This window comes from Pelophylax lessonae, assembly GCF_965119305.1.
Source record: "Pelophylax lessonae genome assembly, chromosome: 4".
NCBI classification, from domain to species: domain Eukaryota; kingdom Metazoa; phylum Chordata; class Amphibia; order Anura; family Ranidae; genus Pelophylax; species Pelophylax lessonae.
The window spans coordinates 138,065,524-138,081,164 of NC_138771.1; the positions used below are offsets into that span (position 1 = coordinate 138,065,524).

The 15,641-nt window shown below is 43.9% G+C and overlaps 1 protein-coding gene across 1 annotated transcript in view; it reads right to left on the reverse strand.

Annotated features, from left to right (window-relative positions):
- Positions 1 to 15,641, reverse strand: part of CIB2 (calcium and integrin binding family member 2) — a 56,466-nt gene that overhangs the window by 11,866 nt on the left and 28,959 nt on the right. The window contains exon 3 of the mRNA XM_082255129.1: positions 13,377 to 13,488. Coding sequence (XP_082111255.1) covers positions 13,377 to 13,488 — 112 coding nt within the window. The remainder of the gene's footprint in view (positions 1 to 13,376; positions 13,489 to 15,641) is intronic.

Below are 15,641 nucleotides of genomic sequence, written 5' to 3' on the forward strand. Positions count from 1 at the left end.
AGTGCTCTGGCCCCAGGAAGGTTCGGGGCGGTCGCGGCCTTCCCTGCCAGAGATATGACGGTGGAGGATGACACGAATCGGGAGAGCGGCAGAGCCAGGTGAGGGGGCGGACACTGGGGAAGCACACTGAGGGAGAGGGGAAGCGAGGGGGTCACAGCAACTAGGAAAGATCTGTGTCAGTGAAGAGACTCACATCGATATTAGAAACATTACAGATTGCATAAAATGTGCTTATAACCTGTGCTGCAGCTTTGTATTGTCCTCCCCGAAGTCATGTGATTCTTCCTGTCAGACATGCTGGGGTCACACTGGTTAGTATATATATATATATATATCACATCCCTGATATTCCAGTGGTGTATGGAGGTCTCCTCAGGGATATCCAGGATGTGATATATACATGGCGGTGTATGGGGTTCTCCTCAGGGATGTGATATATACATGGCGGTGTATGGGGGTCTCCTCAGGGATGTGATATATACATGGCGGTGTATGGGGGTCTCCTCAGGGATATCCAGGATGTGATATATACATGGCCGTGTATTGGGGTCTCCTCAGGGATGTGATATATACATGGTGGTGTATGGGGGTCTCTTCAGGGATGTGATCTATACATGGCGGTGTATGGGGGTCTCCTCAGGGATGTGATATATACATGGTGGTGTATGGTGGTCTCCTCAGGGATGTGTTATATACATGGCGGTGTATGGGGGTCTCCTCAGGGATATCCAGGATGTGATATATACATGGCGGTGTATAGGGGTCTCCTCAGGGATATGATATATACATGGTGGTGTAACACCACCATGTATATATCACTTCCCTGAGGAGACCCCCATACACCGCCATGTATATATCACATCCCTGAGGAGACCCCCATACACTGCCATGTATATATCACATCCCTGAGGAGACCCCATACACCGCCATGTGTATATCACATCCTGGATATCCCTGAGGAAACCTCCATACACCGCCATGTGTATATCATATCCCTGAGTAGACCTCCATACACCGCCATGTGTATATCACATCCTGGATATCCCTGAGGAGACCCCCATACACCGCCATGTATATATCCCATCCCTGAGGAGACCCCCATACACCGCCATGTGTATATCACATCCTGGATATCCCTGAGGAGACCCCCATACACCGCCATGTATATATCCCATCCCTGAGGAGACCCCCATACACCGCCATGTGTATATCACATCCTGGATATCCCTGAGGAGACCCCCATACACCGCCATGTATATATCACATCCCTGAGGAGACCCCCATACACCACCATGTGTATATCACATCCGGGATATCCCTGAGGAGACCTCCATACACCGCCATGTATATATCACATCCCTGAGGAGACCCCCATACACCGCCATGTGTATATCACATCCTGGATATCCCTGAGGAGACCTCCATACACCGCCATGTATTTATCACATCCCTGAGGAGACCTACTATATGTTTGCAGTGCACTATGCAGGGCTTGCAGGCCATGCCAGGGTCCAGGGAAGTGTCCTTTAAAAGCAAATGAAAATAAAAATTATTCTTTAATTTGTGACTGCTTGTTTGTTTTTTTATAAAGTTTTGAAAACCATTGGGCAGTGGGCTGGGCATGGGCATTGGGCAGTAATCGTGATGCATCGTGATGCATTGCATAATCGAATCGTATCGAATCGTGACCCTAATAATCGTAATCAAATCGAATCGTGAGGTAAGTGAAGATGCGCAGCCCTAACATCCAACCAGCCTCACAACTGCAGACCACATGTAACCACATCCAGCATCTTCACCTCCAAGATTGTATGAGCCAGCCACCCGGACAGCTGCTGCAACAATCGGTTTGCATAATCAAAGATTTTCTGCACAGACTGTCAGAAACCGTCTTAGGGAAGCTCATCTGCATGATCGTCGTCCTCATCGGGCTCTTAACCTGACTGCACTTTGTCGTCATAACCAACTTGAGCTCACATTCTATGGCGTCAGGCACTTTGGAGAGGTGTTCTCTTCATGAATGAATCCCGGTTTTCACTGTACAGGGCCGATGGCAGACAGCATGTATGGCGTTGTGTGGGTGAGTGGTTTGCTGATATCAACCTTGTGGATCGAGTGGCCCATGGTGGCGGTGGGGTTATGGTATGGGCAGGCGTAAGTTATGGACAAGGAACACAGGTGCATTTTATTGATGGCATTTTGAATGCACAGAGATTCCCGTGACGAGATCCTGAGGCCCATTGTTGTGCCATTCATCCACAACCATCACCTCATGTTGCAGCATGATAATGCATGGCCCCATGTTACAAGAATCTGTACACAATTCCTGGAAGCGGAATACATCCCAGTTCTTGCATGGCCAGCATATTCACCGGACATGTCACCCATTGAGCATGTTTGGGATGCTCTGGATCGGCGTATACAACAGCGTGTTCCAGGTCCTGCCAATATCCAGCAACTTCACACAACCAGAGGAGTAAACCAACATTCCACAGGCCACAATCAACAACCTGATCAACTCTATGCGAAGGAGATGTGTTGCACTACTTGAGGCAAATGGTGGTCACACCAGATACTGACTGGTTTTGGAACCCCCCCAATGCAGTAAAACTGCACATTTTACAGTGGTATTTATTGTTGAGCCTAAGGCACACCTGTGCAGCAATCATGCTGTCTAATCAGCATCTTGATATGCCACACCTGTGAGGTGGATGGATTATCTTAAAAAAAAAAAAAAATGAAAAATGGATGGATTATCTTGGCAAAGGAGAAGTGCCCACTAACACAGATTTAGACAGATTTGTGACAGATATATACTGTATATACACTGCTCAAAAAAATTAAAGGAACACTTTGAAAACACATCAGATCTCAATGGGGAAAATTATCATGTTGCATATCTATACTGATATGGAGTGGCGTACCAAGGGGGGGTGCGGGGGGGGGGGCGGCCCGCCCGGGTGCCACGCACTGGGGGGGCGTCAGGCCGGCCCACATCATCTCAGTGTGAAGGCATCTTCAATCCGCACTGCTCGCGGGGGCGGCGGCCGGCGGGAAGAAGGTGAGCAGCCTTCTGTGTGACTGGATAGGAGAGGGGATGGAACAGCTGAGCTGCATATAGAGGAATTAATCTTTCCGTATTCCTCCTGCAGCCGTTGAATGGCTGATTCTCCTCTCCCTTCTGCAGTCATTCAGCGGCTGCAGGAGGAATATGGAAAGATCAAATCATCTATATGCAGCTGTCCCATCCCCCTCCTATACAACTTGCTGGCCCCCTAGTGCTCTTAACACCCCCCCTGTGCTCTTAACACCCCCCCTGCTCTTAACACCCCCCACCCCCCCTGCTCTTAACACCCCCCTGCTCTTACCACCCCCCTGCTCTTACCACCCCCCCCGTGCTCTTAACACCCCCCCTGCTCTTAACACCCCCTGCTCTTAACACCCCTCCAGTGCTCTTGGTACCCCCCAGCGCTCCTTAGCCCCCCCAGTGCTCTTTAGCCCCCCGTGCTCTTCAGCCCCCCAGTGCTCTTTAGCCCCCCCCGGTGCTCTTCAGCTCCCCACAGTGCTTTTCATCTCCCCCAGTGCTCCCTGGCTCCCCCCCCCCAGTGATTTCCATCTCCCCCCCTCCCCCGTGCTCTCCATCCCCCTGGTTTTCCCTGTCCCCCCCAGTGCTCTCCACCCCCTGCGCCTTCCAACCCCCCTGCAATGCTTTTCAAACCCCTCTTAATTCTCTCAAGCCCTCCCTCCCCCTGCGCCCTTCAGCTCCTCCAGTGCTCTTGGCTTGCCCTGTGCACTCCAGCCCCCCTAGTGCTCTTCTATCTTCTATCATGTCTGCAGTCTCTGACTTTCTTTTGTATCATGTCATCAGTCTCTGACCATCTCTTGTATCATGTCCTCAGTCTCTGACCATCTCTTGTATCATGTCCTCAGTCTCTGACCATCTCTTGTTTCATGTCCTCAGTCTCTAATCATCTCTTGGATCATGTCCTCAGTCTCTGACCATCTCTTGTATCATGTCCTCAGTCTCTGATCATCTCTTGGATCATGTCCTCAGTCTCTGACCAACTCTTGGATTATGTCCTCAGTCTCTGACCATCTCTTGTAACATGTCCGCAGTCTCGGATCATCTCTTGTATCATGTCCGCTGTCTCTGGCCATCTCTTGTGTCACATCTGCAGTGTCTGACCATCTACTGTATCAGTCCGCAGTATCTGACCATCGACTGTATCATGTCTGCAGTGTCTGACCATTTACTGTATCATGTCTGCAGTCTCTGATCATCTCCTGTATCATGTCTGTAGTCTCTGGTCATCTCCTGTATCATGTCCTCAGTCACTGACCATCTCCTGTATCATGTCCTCAGTCACTGACCATCTCTTGTATCATGTCCTCAGTCTCTGACCATCTCTTGTATCATGTCCTCAGTCTCGTCTGACCATCTCTTGTATCATGTCTTCAGCCTCTGACCATCTCTTGTATCAGGTCTGCAGTGTCTGATCATCTCTTGTATCATGTCTGTAGTCTCTGACCATCTCCTGTATCAAGTCTGCAGTCTCTGATCATCTCCTGTATCATGCCTGTAGTCCCTGGTAATCTTCTGTTTCATGTCCTCAGTCACTGACCATCTATTGTATCATGTCCTCAGTCTCTGACCATCTCTTGTATCATGTCCTCAGTCACTGACCATCTCCTGTATCATGTCCTCAGTCACTGACCATCTCTTGTATCATGTCCTCAGTCTCTGACCATCTCTTGTATCATGTCCTCAGTCTCTGACCCTCTCCTGTACCATGTCCGTAGTCTCTGACCATCTCTTGTATCATGTCCTCAGTCTCTGACCCTCTCCTGTACCATGTCCGTAGTCTCTGACCATCTCTTGTATCATGTCCTCAGTTTCAGATTTCTCTTGTATCATGTCCGTAGTCTCTGACCATCTCTTGTATCATGTCCTCAGTCTCTGACTATCTCCTGCACCATGTCCGCAGTCTCTGACCATCTCCTTTAGCATGTCTCAAATCTCTTACTCAAACTTAAACACATTGATAATAGTATTAGCTATCTGTTTATGCCAAAGGTAGGACTGTGCAGGGGAGGCAGAGAGTGCAAATGGGGGAACTGTGATTAGAGAGAAGGGGGGGGGGCAGACTGCAAAGGGCACTGTGATAGGGGGGCTGTGAAATTTGTGCAATAAATATTCTTGGAAAAATTACAAATTTTTGCGGGTGTTTTTACATTTTAAAATTTTAAAGTTGGGAGGGGGGTGCCAGATATAGAAACCGCCCCGGGTGCCAAATGCTCTAGGTACGCCACTGTATGGACTGGGTAATGTGTTAGGAATGAAAAGGATGCCATATCTTTTGATGGAAATTAAAATGAAAATTATCATCCTACAGAGGGCTGAATTAAAAGACACCCCAAAAGTAAAGTGAAAAAATGACACAGCAGGCTAGTCCATTTTGCTGAAATTTCATTTCAGCAACTCTAAATGGTACTTTGTAGTTTGTATGGCCCCCACGTGCTTGTATGCATGCCTGACAACGTAGGGGCATGCTCCTAATGAAACGATGGATGGTGTCCTGGGGTATTTCCTCCCAGATCTGGACCAGGGCATTACTGAGCTCTTGAACAGACTGAGGTGCAACCTGGTGGTGTCTAATGGACCAAAACCTAATGTCCCAGAGGTGTTCTATTGGATTTGAGTCAGGAGAGCGTGGGGGTCATTCAATGGTATAAATTCCTTCATCTTCCAGGAACTGGCTGCATATTCTCGCCACATAAGGGCCAGGCATTGTCGTGCACCAGGAGGAACCCAGGACCCACTGCACCAGAGTAGGGTCTGACAATGGGTCCAATGATTTCATCCCGATACCTAATTGCAGTCAGGGTGCCATTGTCTACCCTGTAGAGGTCTGTGCGTCCCTCCATGGATATGCCTCCCCTGACTATCACTGACTCACCACTATACTGGTTATGCTGAATGATGTTAAAGGCAGCACAGGGGTCTTCTCGACTTCTCCAGACCCTTTCTTGTCTGTCACATGTGCTCAGGGTAAACTTGCTCTCATCTGTGAAAAGCACAGGGCGCCAGTGCCAGATCTGCCAATTCTGGTGTTCAATGGAATATGCCAATTGAGCTCCAATGTGCCGGGCAGTGAGCACATGGCCCACTACAGGACATTCTGATTGTTTGGTCAGAGACATTCACACCAGTGGCCTGCTGGAGGTCATTTTGTAGGGCTCTGGCAGTGCTCATCCTGTTCCTCCTTGCACAAAGGAGCAGATACCGGTCCTGCTGATGGGTTAAGGACCTTCTTCAGCCCTGTCCAGCTCTCCTAGAGAAACTGCCAGTCTCCCGGAAACTCCTCCATGCTCTTCTGACTGTGCTGAAAGACACAGCAAACCTTCTGGCAATGGCACGTGTTGATGTGCCATTCTGGAGGAGTTAAACTGCCTGTGCAACCTCTATAGGGTCCAGGTATCCCCTTAATGCTACCAGTAGTGACATTGACCCTAGCCTAATGCAAAACTAGTGAAAAACAGTCAGAAAAGATGAGTAGGGAAAAAAATGTCAGTGGCCTCCACCTGTAAAACTATTCCTGTTTTGGAGGTTGTCTCATTGTTGCCCATCTAGTGCACCTGTTAATTTCATTAACACCAAAGCAGCTGAAACTGATTAACAACCCCCTCTCCTAATTAACTGACCAGATCGATATCCCAGGAGTTTACTAGAATTTATGCTATACTCTGATTAAAAGTGGTTCTTTTGAGCAGTGTATATATATATATATATATATATATATATATATATATATATATATATATATACAAACACACTATATTGTCAAAAATATTGGGATTGGGACACCTGCTTTTTCACGCACATAACCTTTAATGGCATCTCAGTCTTAGTCTGTTGGGTTCAATATTAACCACTTTACCACCGGAGGATTTTCCTGCTTTACGTCCAGGCCACTTTTTGCAACTTGGCACTGCGCGATTTTAACTGACAATTGCGTGGTCATGCAACGCCGTACCCAAACAAAATTTACGTCCTTTTTTTCCCACAAACAGGGCTCCCTTTTGGTGGTATTTGATCACCTCTGCACTTTTCATTTTTTGCGATATTAATAAAAAAAGAGCGAAAATTTTGCGAAAAAAAAATTACATTTTCTACTTTGACAGTTAAAAAATATCCAATATATTCAATTTTTGTCATATATTTAGGCCAAAATGTATTTAGCTACATGTCTTCGACAAAAAAATCCTCAATGAGCGTATTTTTAACCGCTTTAAGACCGGAAGATTTTACCTCATTACTGACCAGGCTATATTTTGCGATTCTGCACTGCGTTATTTTAACGGACAATTGCGTGGTCATGCAACGATGTACCCAAATTAAATTTATGTCCTTTTTTTCCCCACATATAGAGCTTTCTTTTGGTGGTATTTGATCACCTGTGGGATTTTTAATTTTTGAAAAAAAGAGCGACACTTTTGAAAAAAAAAACAATATTTTTCACATTCTGATATATAACATTCCCAAAAAAAAATGTAAAAATCAAAATGTTTTAACATTTTAGCCCAATTTGTTTTCTGCTACATATTTTTGGTAAAAAAAAAAATCACAATAAGCGTATTTTGATTGGTTTGCGCAAAAGTTTTCGTGTTTACTAACTACGGGAAAGATTTGTCATTTTTATTCTTTATTTTTTACTAGTAATGGCGGCGATCTGCATTTTTTTTTTTTGCGGGACTGCGACATTGCAGCGGACAGATCGGACCCCTAACTGACATTTTTGACACTTTTGGGGGTACCAGTGACATTACTACAGTAGTCAGTGCTTTAAATATGCACTGTTACTGTAATAATGACACTGGCAGGGAAGGGGTTAACTTAATGGTGATGAAGGGGTTAAATGTATGCCTCATGCTTACTGATGTGTGTGGGGGGAGGGGATAGTGTGATACAGACACAGGTCGCAGGTTCAGCTATGCTGAATCCTTTAATCTGTGACTGTCTGTCACAGAAGAGATTCGCCCACTTTGTTTACACAAGTGGGCGGATTTCCACACTCGATCCCAGACAATCGAGGAAGAGCGGCGGTGATCACCGCCTCTTCTCCCCTGGCCCGACTCCCGCTGTGTCTGAATACAGCGGGAGCGAGCCTCCGGCGGTGCGCGCGCGCCGCCGAGATGGGGTGTTGTCGATAACGAGCCACTTTGCCGCAGTACCCTCAACTTGAGCGGTCGGCAAGTGGTTAAGTTGGTCCACCCTTTGCTGCTATAACAGCTTCAAATCTACTGGGAATGCGGTCCACAAGGTTTAGGAGTGTGTCTATGGGAATGTTTGACCATTCTTCCAGAAGTGCATTTGTGAGGTCAGGCACTGATGTGGATGAGAAGGCCTGGCTCCCAGTCTCTGCTCTAATTCATCCCAAAGGTTTTCCATTGGGTTGAGGTCAGGACTATATGCAGGCCAGTCAGGTTCCTCCACTCCAAACTCGCTCATCCATGTCTTTATGGACCTTGCTTTGTGCACTGGTCCAAATCATTTGGTGAAGGGGGGGAGTGTGGTGTGGGGTTGTTTTTCAGGGGTTGGCTTGGTCCCTTAGTTCTGGTGAAGGGAACTCTTAAGGCGTCAGCATACCAAGATATTTTGGAAAATTTCATGCTCCCAACTTTGTGGGAAGAGTTTGGGGATGGCCCCTTCCTGTTCCAACATGACTGCACACCAGAGTACAAAGCAAGGTCCATAAAGACATGGATGAGTGAGTGTGGAGTGGAGGAACTTGACTGACCTGCACAGAGTCCTGACCTCAAACCGATAGAAAACCTTTGGGATGAATTAGAGCAGAGACTGCTAGCCAGGCCTTCTCGTCCAACATCAGTGCCTGACCTCACAAATGACACACTCCTAAACCTTGTTTACAGCTTTCCCAGAAGAGTTGAAGCTGTTCTAGCTGCAAAGGGTGGGCCAACTCAATATTGAAACCTACAGACTAAAGCCCCGTACACACGCGTCGAAAATTGGCAGGGAATTTTCGTCCGACGACCGATCTGCCGATTGTCGGCTTGTTAGTATGATGCTTCTGACAACCAACTCCGACTTTTCGGCCGAAAAAAATCTGGTGTGCAGGCTATAAAATTTTTGTTGGCCGTCAACATAATGGCCAATTTTCGTGCAGTCAGTACAGATTTCGACAGGGAAAAATCTGATGAGCAAGACTGGGCATGCTCAGTGAAGAAAGAACAAAAAGAAAGCAAACCAACACATGACATCACTTCTGAAGTAGAATTTTGTTGGGCAAGAAAATTTGTGTGCAGTCTAGGCACATTCCAACCAACAAAACACAACTCTGGACAAAGGTCAGCCGATAATCGTTGTGTGTGTACGGGGCTTTAGACTGGGTTAACATCAAAGTTTATGTGGGTGTAAAGGCAGGTGTGCCAATACTTTTGACAATATAGTGAACATATATATTTACTGAAATATCTGTTATAGCTCATTACCATGTAACCAAGGGCAACAAAGTTTTGAAGCTTTGCTATAAACTTGTGATATCTGATAGGTTGCTACGGGCTTCTATACTTTCCACCAGCTTAGTAAAAAGCCTGATAGTTCCTTTGCCACCTTTTTGTATAGATTACTACACAAAACCTGTTCACTATGGTTTTCCAGAGCTGCGGTCACACGTTTTTGGTTTTGCGTCATATAATGCATTACACGGAACACTAGTGTTTATGTTTCCAGCTGCTGTTTTTCAAGTGTCAGCAAAGTGATTCTTAATATGCACAATTGACTGCATATCTATCATCAGATGACATTTCTCTTCATCCGTAAATTGATTAGTCAAACAGGAAAATGGCTAATCAATACCCCATAGCCTTAATTTTAACTTCTCTTGTGTTCATTTTCTCCTTGACTAACCACGAAATTTCCACATGGCCTTTTTTATTTATGAAAATAAAACAACACTAATATAGTAGAATAATTTGAAAAGACAAAAAAGTCAAAGCAAAGAAAAGTATGGGGGGCTACACTGGGAGCAATGTACTGGGTGCTGGTGTCAGTAGACCACAGTGCTGATTCTCCCTTGCTGCTGGTCAGTTACCCCTAAAAAAACATATCTCCAATAAAAGCAATACTTGTAGTATCAGGGAGGCCAATGCATACAACAAGATTTTTATGAGGAGTTCAGGTATCTATAGAAAAAATTGCAAGTAATGTTGGGACCGGCGCTACCACTTTAAAAATGTGTTTGTGCAATTATATACTTCATACGTTATAGAAAAGTGCATATAGTGCTTGTAGTGCAAACAATCAAAAGTGCTACGTGCTGTTAAAACATCAATAAGTTTAACATGGGCTGTGCTCAGTGTACCATATCATAAATATCATAAGTTATCATACATATATGTAAAGTGCCGAGTGCTAGTAATGCCAAATACCACGTGTTGTGATCCGTGCTAAAAAGAATGTATGGCGTCGGTGGATAACCCACCAAAGACACCGCTGCTTACCGCACTCTTTAGGTCGGTGACTCAACACTCCTTGGTCACTAGAACAAAAGATAAGCCTCCATTGCGTAGCATATGTTGCGTATAATAAAAAAACTTAGCATCCACTCACAGTTTAGGGAGTTCACTGTCAGCTCAAAAGGTGTTCGCCGGGCCGATTCCGCGTTCCACCGGCTCAAACCACCATTCCCGGAAGTGACGTATTGATGTACACAAACCACGCCCTACGCGTTTCATCATACGACGTCATCTGGAGCGTCTCCAGATGACGTTGTATGACAAAACGCGTAGGGCGTGGTTTGTGTACGTCAATACGTCACTTCGGGGAATGGTGGTTTGAGCCGGTGGAACGCGGAATCGGCCCGGCGAACACCTTTTGAGCTGACAGTGAACTCCCTAAACTGTGAGTGGATGCTAAGTTTTTTTATTATACGCAACATATGCTACGCAATGGAGGCTTATCTTTTGTTCTAGTGACCAAGGAGTGTTGAGTCACCGACCTAAAGAGTGCGGTAAGCAGCGGTGTCTTTGGTGGGTTATCCACCGACGCCATACATTGTTTTTAGCACGGATCACAACACGTGGTATTTGGCATTACTAGCACTCGGCACTTTACATATATGTATGATAACTTATGATATTTATGATATGGTACACTGTCACATATTTATGCACTTTAACGCATGAATCCTTACATGCGCTATTGATATTTGATTTATTATTGATTTGCACAACACATTTTCTATCTGACATTTTTAACGGTGTGGGAATACATATGACAGTGTAAGCAACGACTTTATTGGTTATAAATAATTTTTTGGGGTTTATGTGTTATTTTCACTATCACTGGTAGTTTCGCACTAACAGAGGATTGCACAGAGGATACCATTTGACTATTTTTATCTGTATGTCCTCTAATACATTAAAGTGATACTAAAGTCTCCTCGTTTTTATTTTTTTAAATAACAAACATGTTATACTTACCTGCTCTGTGCAGTGGTTTTGCACAGAGCAGCCTGGATCCTCCTCTTCTCAGGTCCCTCTATGGTGCTCCTGGCCCCTCCTTCCTGTCAAGTGCCCCCACAGCAAGCAGCTTGCTATGGGGCACCTGAGCCAAGCTGCAGCTCTGTGTATCCATTCAGACACAGAGCCGCAGTTCGTCCCCGTCCCCTCTCTCTTTTCTCATTGGCTAACTGACTTTGAGAGCAGCAGGAGCCAATGGCACCACTGCTTTTTCTCAGCCAATCAGAAGGGAGAGTCCTGGATGGCCGAGGCACTCGTGGGGCTCAGGTAAGTATCAGGGGGACTGAGGGGGGATGCTGCACACAAAAGGTTTTTTTTGAATGCATTAAGATATAAAAAAAAACTTCTGCCTTTAGAATCACTTTAAGTGCCTTCTATACCGCATCCAGTTCTGCTACCTATACAATAGACATCTGAATAAGTTGCCTTACAAGCAGGAATTACAGATTGTGGCTCCAGTGTGTTACTGCCACCCAGGCATGTGCGGGGGGTAGAAGGTGCTTGAGCACCTCCCCCTATGCCCCTTGATTTGATGCCCAAAGTGCCCTTTTGTCAAGGCAGACATCCCATCTCCCCAAACAGTTGCATTTGAAGGACCGCTGCGTAAATGTGCATAAAGGATTGTAACAATCGCCATTTTATTTTCTAGGGTCTCTGCTAAAGAAAGATATATAATGTTTGGGGGTTCTACTGTAAGATATTTTTTTGCAAAAAATTCTGATTTTAACTTGTAAGCAACAAATGTCAGAAAAAGGCTTAGGCTCGAAGAGGTTAATTTATACGACTTCAGTAAACTGAGATCTAACTAGTCACTTTGGGCTGTTCTACTTTGCACCTCAGTTTTGCTGCTTTTACAGAAGATGGTAAATGTTAGAGAACTCTGTCTAGGTGATGTCTAGAATCACTAAAAACAAAAATGGTAAACTCTTATACTGAAAATCCAGGAATATACATGCTAATATGAAATAATTTGTGTCTGTGCCCACCATCCTCCACTACGGAATGACAGCGCAAAATACAAGAAGCTCCTACTACATCCTGGAATTCATTTTAACTTTCTTGGTTCTAACCTGATTATCTATGCATTGCTGAGGAGATACAGTAAAAGGACAGAGACACATATGCATGACTTTTGGAGTCATGGGACCCCAATCATCTTCAAGGGGTCTATTTATAAATAGATTGCTGTGTGAATGTCTCAAGCATTCTCTCAGTCGTCACAAATAATCCCAATAATTTGTGTAAAAGGTTTACTTCCTATGATTATTAGCTCCATCTAGTAGCCAAAATATGGTGTTTTCCTGAAAAACCTCAATCAGTAAAATACAGCATTATAGCCACTAGATGGAGTGATCATAGGAAGTAAACATATTGCAGACATTTCTGGGGTTTTCTATGATGGCTGTGCATCATAGAAAACCCCAGAAGACATTCGCACAGCAAACCTTGTTATACAACGCCCCTCATTAAAGGTAAATGTTTTTTTTACAACTGCATTGTGTACACGTATGTGACTGGTTGATATACAGACAGTGCTTAGTGTAGTTTTAGTGGAGTTCCACTGACGTTAACAGATAGCAAAAGTAAAATGTGAAATGCAATGTGTAGCTATATTGACAGTTATCATGAGATATTTAAAATCTGTAATTCTACCTTTCCCTATAAGTATGAAATGCATGGCTCCATTGTTTTAGGTGAAATAACAAACCTTATAATAAAAAAAATGATCTTATATCCTCTACCAACACATCATTGGCATACCAATTATATATTTAAACATTAAACTTTTTGCTCCATTAATGATAGCTAAAATGATCTTTTGATTCATAGCTCACCATAAGCTCAGGCATATTAATGATAAGTTGCATGGGCACTTTGACATCTGGATCATCTGTATAATCCATAGGCACAATATTAGGAGCCAGCTCATAGAACCTCCCGTGTAACCTGTAAGAAACCACAAAAACCCAATGTATTCCATTTAGTACCAAACAGTGAACAATACTAAGTATTCACTTATATACCGATTAATCTTGAAAAGTGATTAGTAATTTCAACTCCAGTACTAGAAATTATTTGTTATTATTCATTGTATACAAGTCATATTTCTCTATGTTTCATCTAAACAGTGCTATGGATTATACACAACAGAACCCATGTCTGATGTCTACTTAACTAACCACCCATCCATCCAGAAGATGTCAATACCAACAAACTGCTGCCTATTACCCTCTGTCATCCACTAGCTGACTCTGTAACATGTCCTTGAAAATATACTATCATTTGTCAGAATAAACTGACCAATAGCCACTAATGTTTCTTCATGTTTTGGAAATCTATATGACCTCAATCCATACATGGTAATATTATTTTGGTTGGAATCATCCAAAAAGAAACCTTTCAACAATAACTGAAAATCTCCCAGTTACTAATGAAAATTTTCCATTCTTGGGCAAGCTTCAGTGGAAGGTTTTTATTTTATTTAAATCACTAGCTTTTGCAGTGTCCCCCTTTTAAGTGAGACTGTAGTCGATTGTAAACTTTTAAAAATCAACAGCCTGAAAACGTGGCTCAGATCCTAAGATCACATCAAACACACTTGCGCTGACCCCAGAAATTGTGCTACTTTTGATGTTCCTCAGATCAGTTTCAGCAGCCAAGTGATCACTACTTAGATTTTTTATTTTTATATGCACAGCTAGAGCATTAATTCTTAGATAATGGCACTCACCCACAATTAGGGAATGAGTAGTCAAACTATGCCATATGATGAAGGGGAAAGAATTAACTGGCCAACAGCAAAACAGGTTTGATAATATTCAAACCAAATGGATGACTTGGATCCTCTACATGGACACCGATAACTTCATAGCTCTAGCACCTTTAGTTAGTGGAACAAACTGTTCTTACTGGAGTGATTTAGGGGTATCTTTCCCTCACTTTGACTTTACCCCATACAACTATTCCTCTATCATCTGTCTCCCGTTCACTCCTTTCTAGACATCCATTTCTGATCTCCTGAACTGCTGGAATAGCACCTGGCATATTCTGGGGCCTTCACATTTCAAAATCAAGATTCCTTAATATATACCAGGGTTTCTCAACCAGGGTTCCTCTTGGGGTTGCTAGGGGTTCCTTGAGAAATGGGCAATTTCTGCCTCTCAGATAAGTTCTCAATGACACCATTGTCCCTTTTAGCTATCTGTAAGGGGGTAATTCTTCCCAATGATGACAAGAGTAAGGAGCATTCTTCCCACTGACTGTCACACTAATGTGTTCTGAGTTGTAGAATTTTAATTTTTAGCAGGGGTTCCCCGAGACCAGAAATTTATTTCAAGGGTTCCTCTGTGATCTATACTGTCCTGCACAACACAATCTGCCACACTTATTTCTTCCTGTCACTCAAGTGATTCTTTAGAATTGCATAGAAATCCTGTATATATAATAGCGGTGAGCTAGGACACAAGCCCTGGAATTCATAAAGACTGGTGCAGACAGATTTTGTGAAAGATACATAGTTAATCAGGTTTAAAAAAAGTCCATCTAGTTCAACCAATAAAAAAAGTAAAAAAAATCATACAATCCAGTATACACAATCCTATACCCGCAGTTGATCCAGTGGAATGTGAAAAACACCAGCAAAGCATGATCCAAAATTCCTACAGCAAAAAAGTCCTTCCTGATCCCCCAAGAGGCAATCTGATTTTCCCTGGATCAACTTTACCTATAGTTATTTTATGTACATTTAGGAAAGAATCCAGGGCTTTTTTAAAGCAATCTACTGAGCTGGTCAGAACCACCTCTGGAGGGAGTCTATTCCACAGCTCTTACTGTGAAGAAACCTTTCCGTATTTGGAGATGAAATCTCTTTTCCTCTAGACATAAAGAGTGCCCCCTTGTCCTCTGTGATGACCTTAAAGTGAATAATTTAACACCAAGTTCACTATATTGACCACTTATGTATTTATACATGTTAATCATATCCCCCTTTAATCTCCTCTTCTCAAGAGAGAATAAAATCAGTTCCTCTAATCTTTTCTCATCGCTGAGCTCCTCCATGCCTCTTAACAGTTTGGTTGTCCTTCTCTGCACTTTCTCCA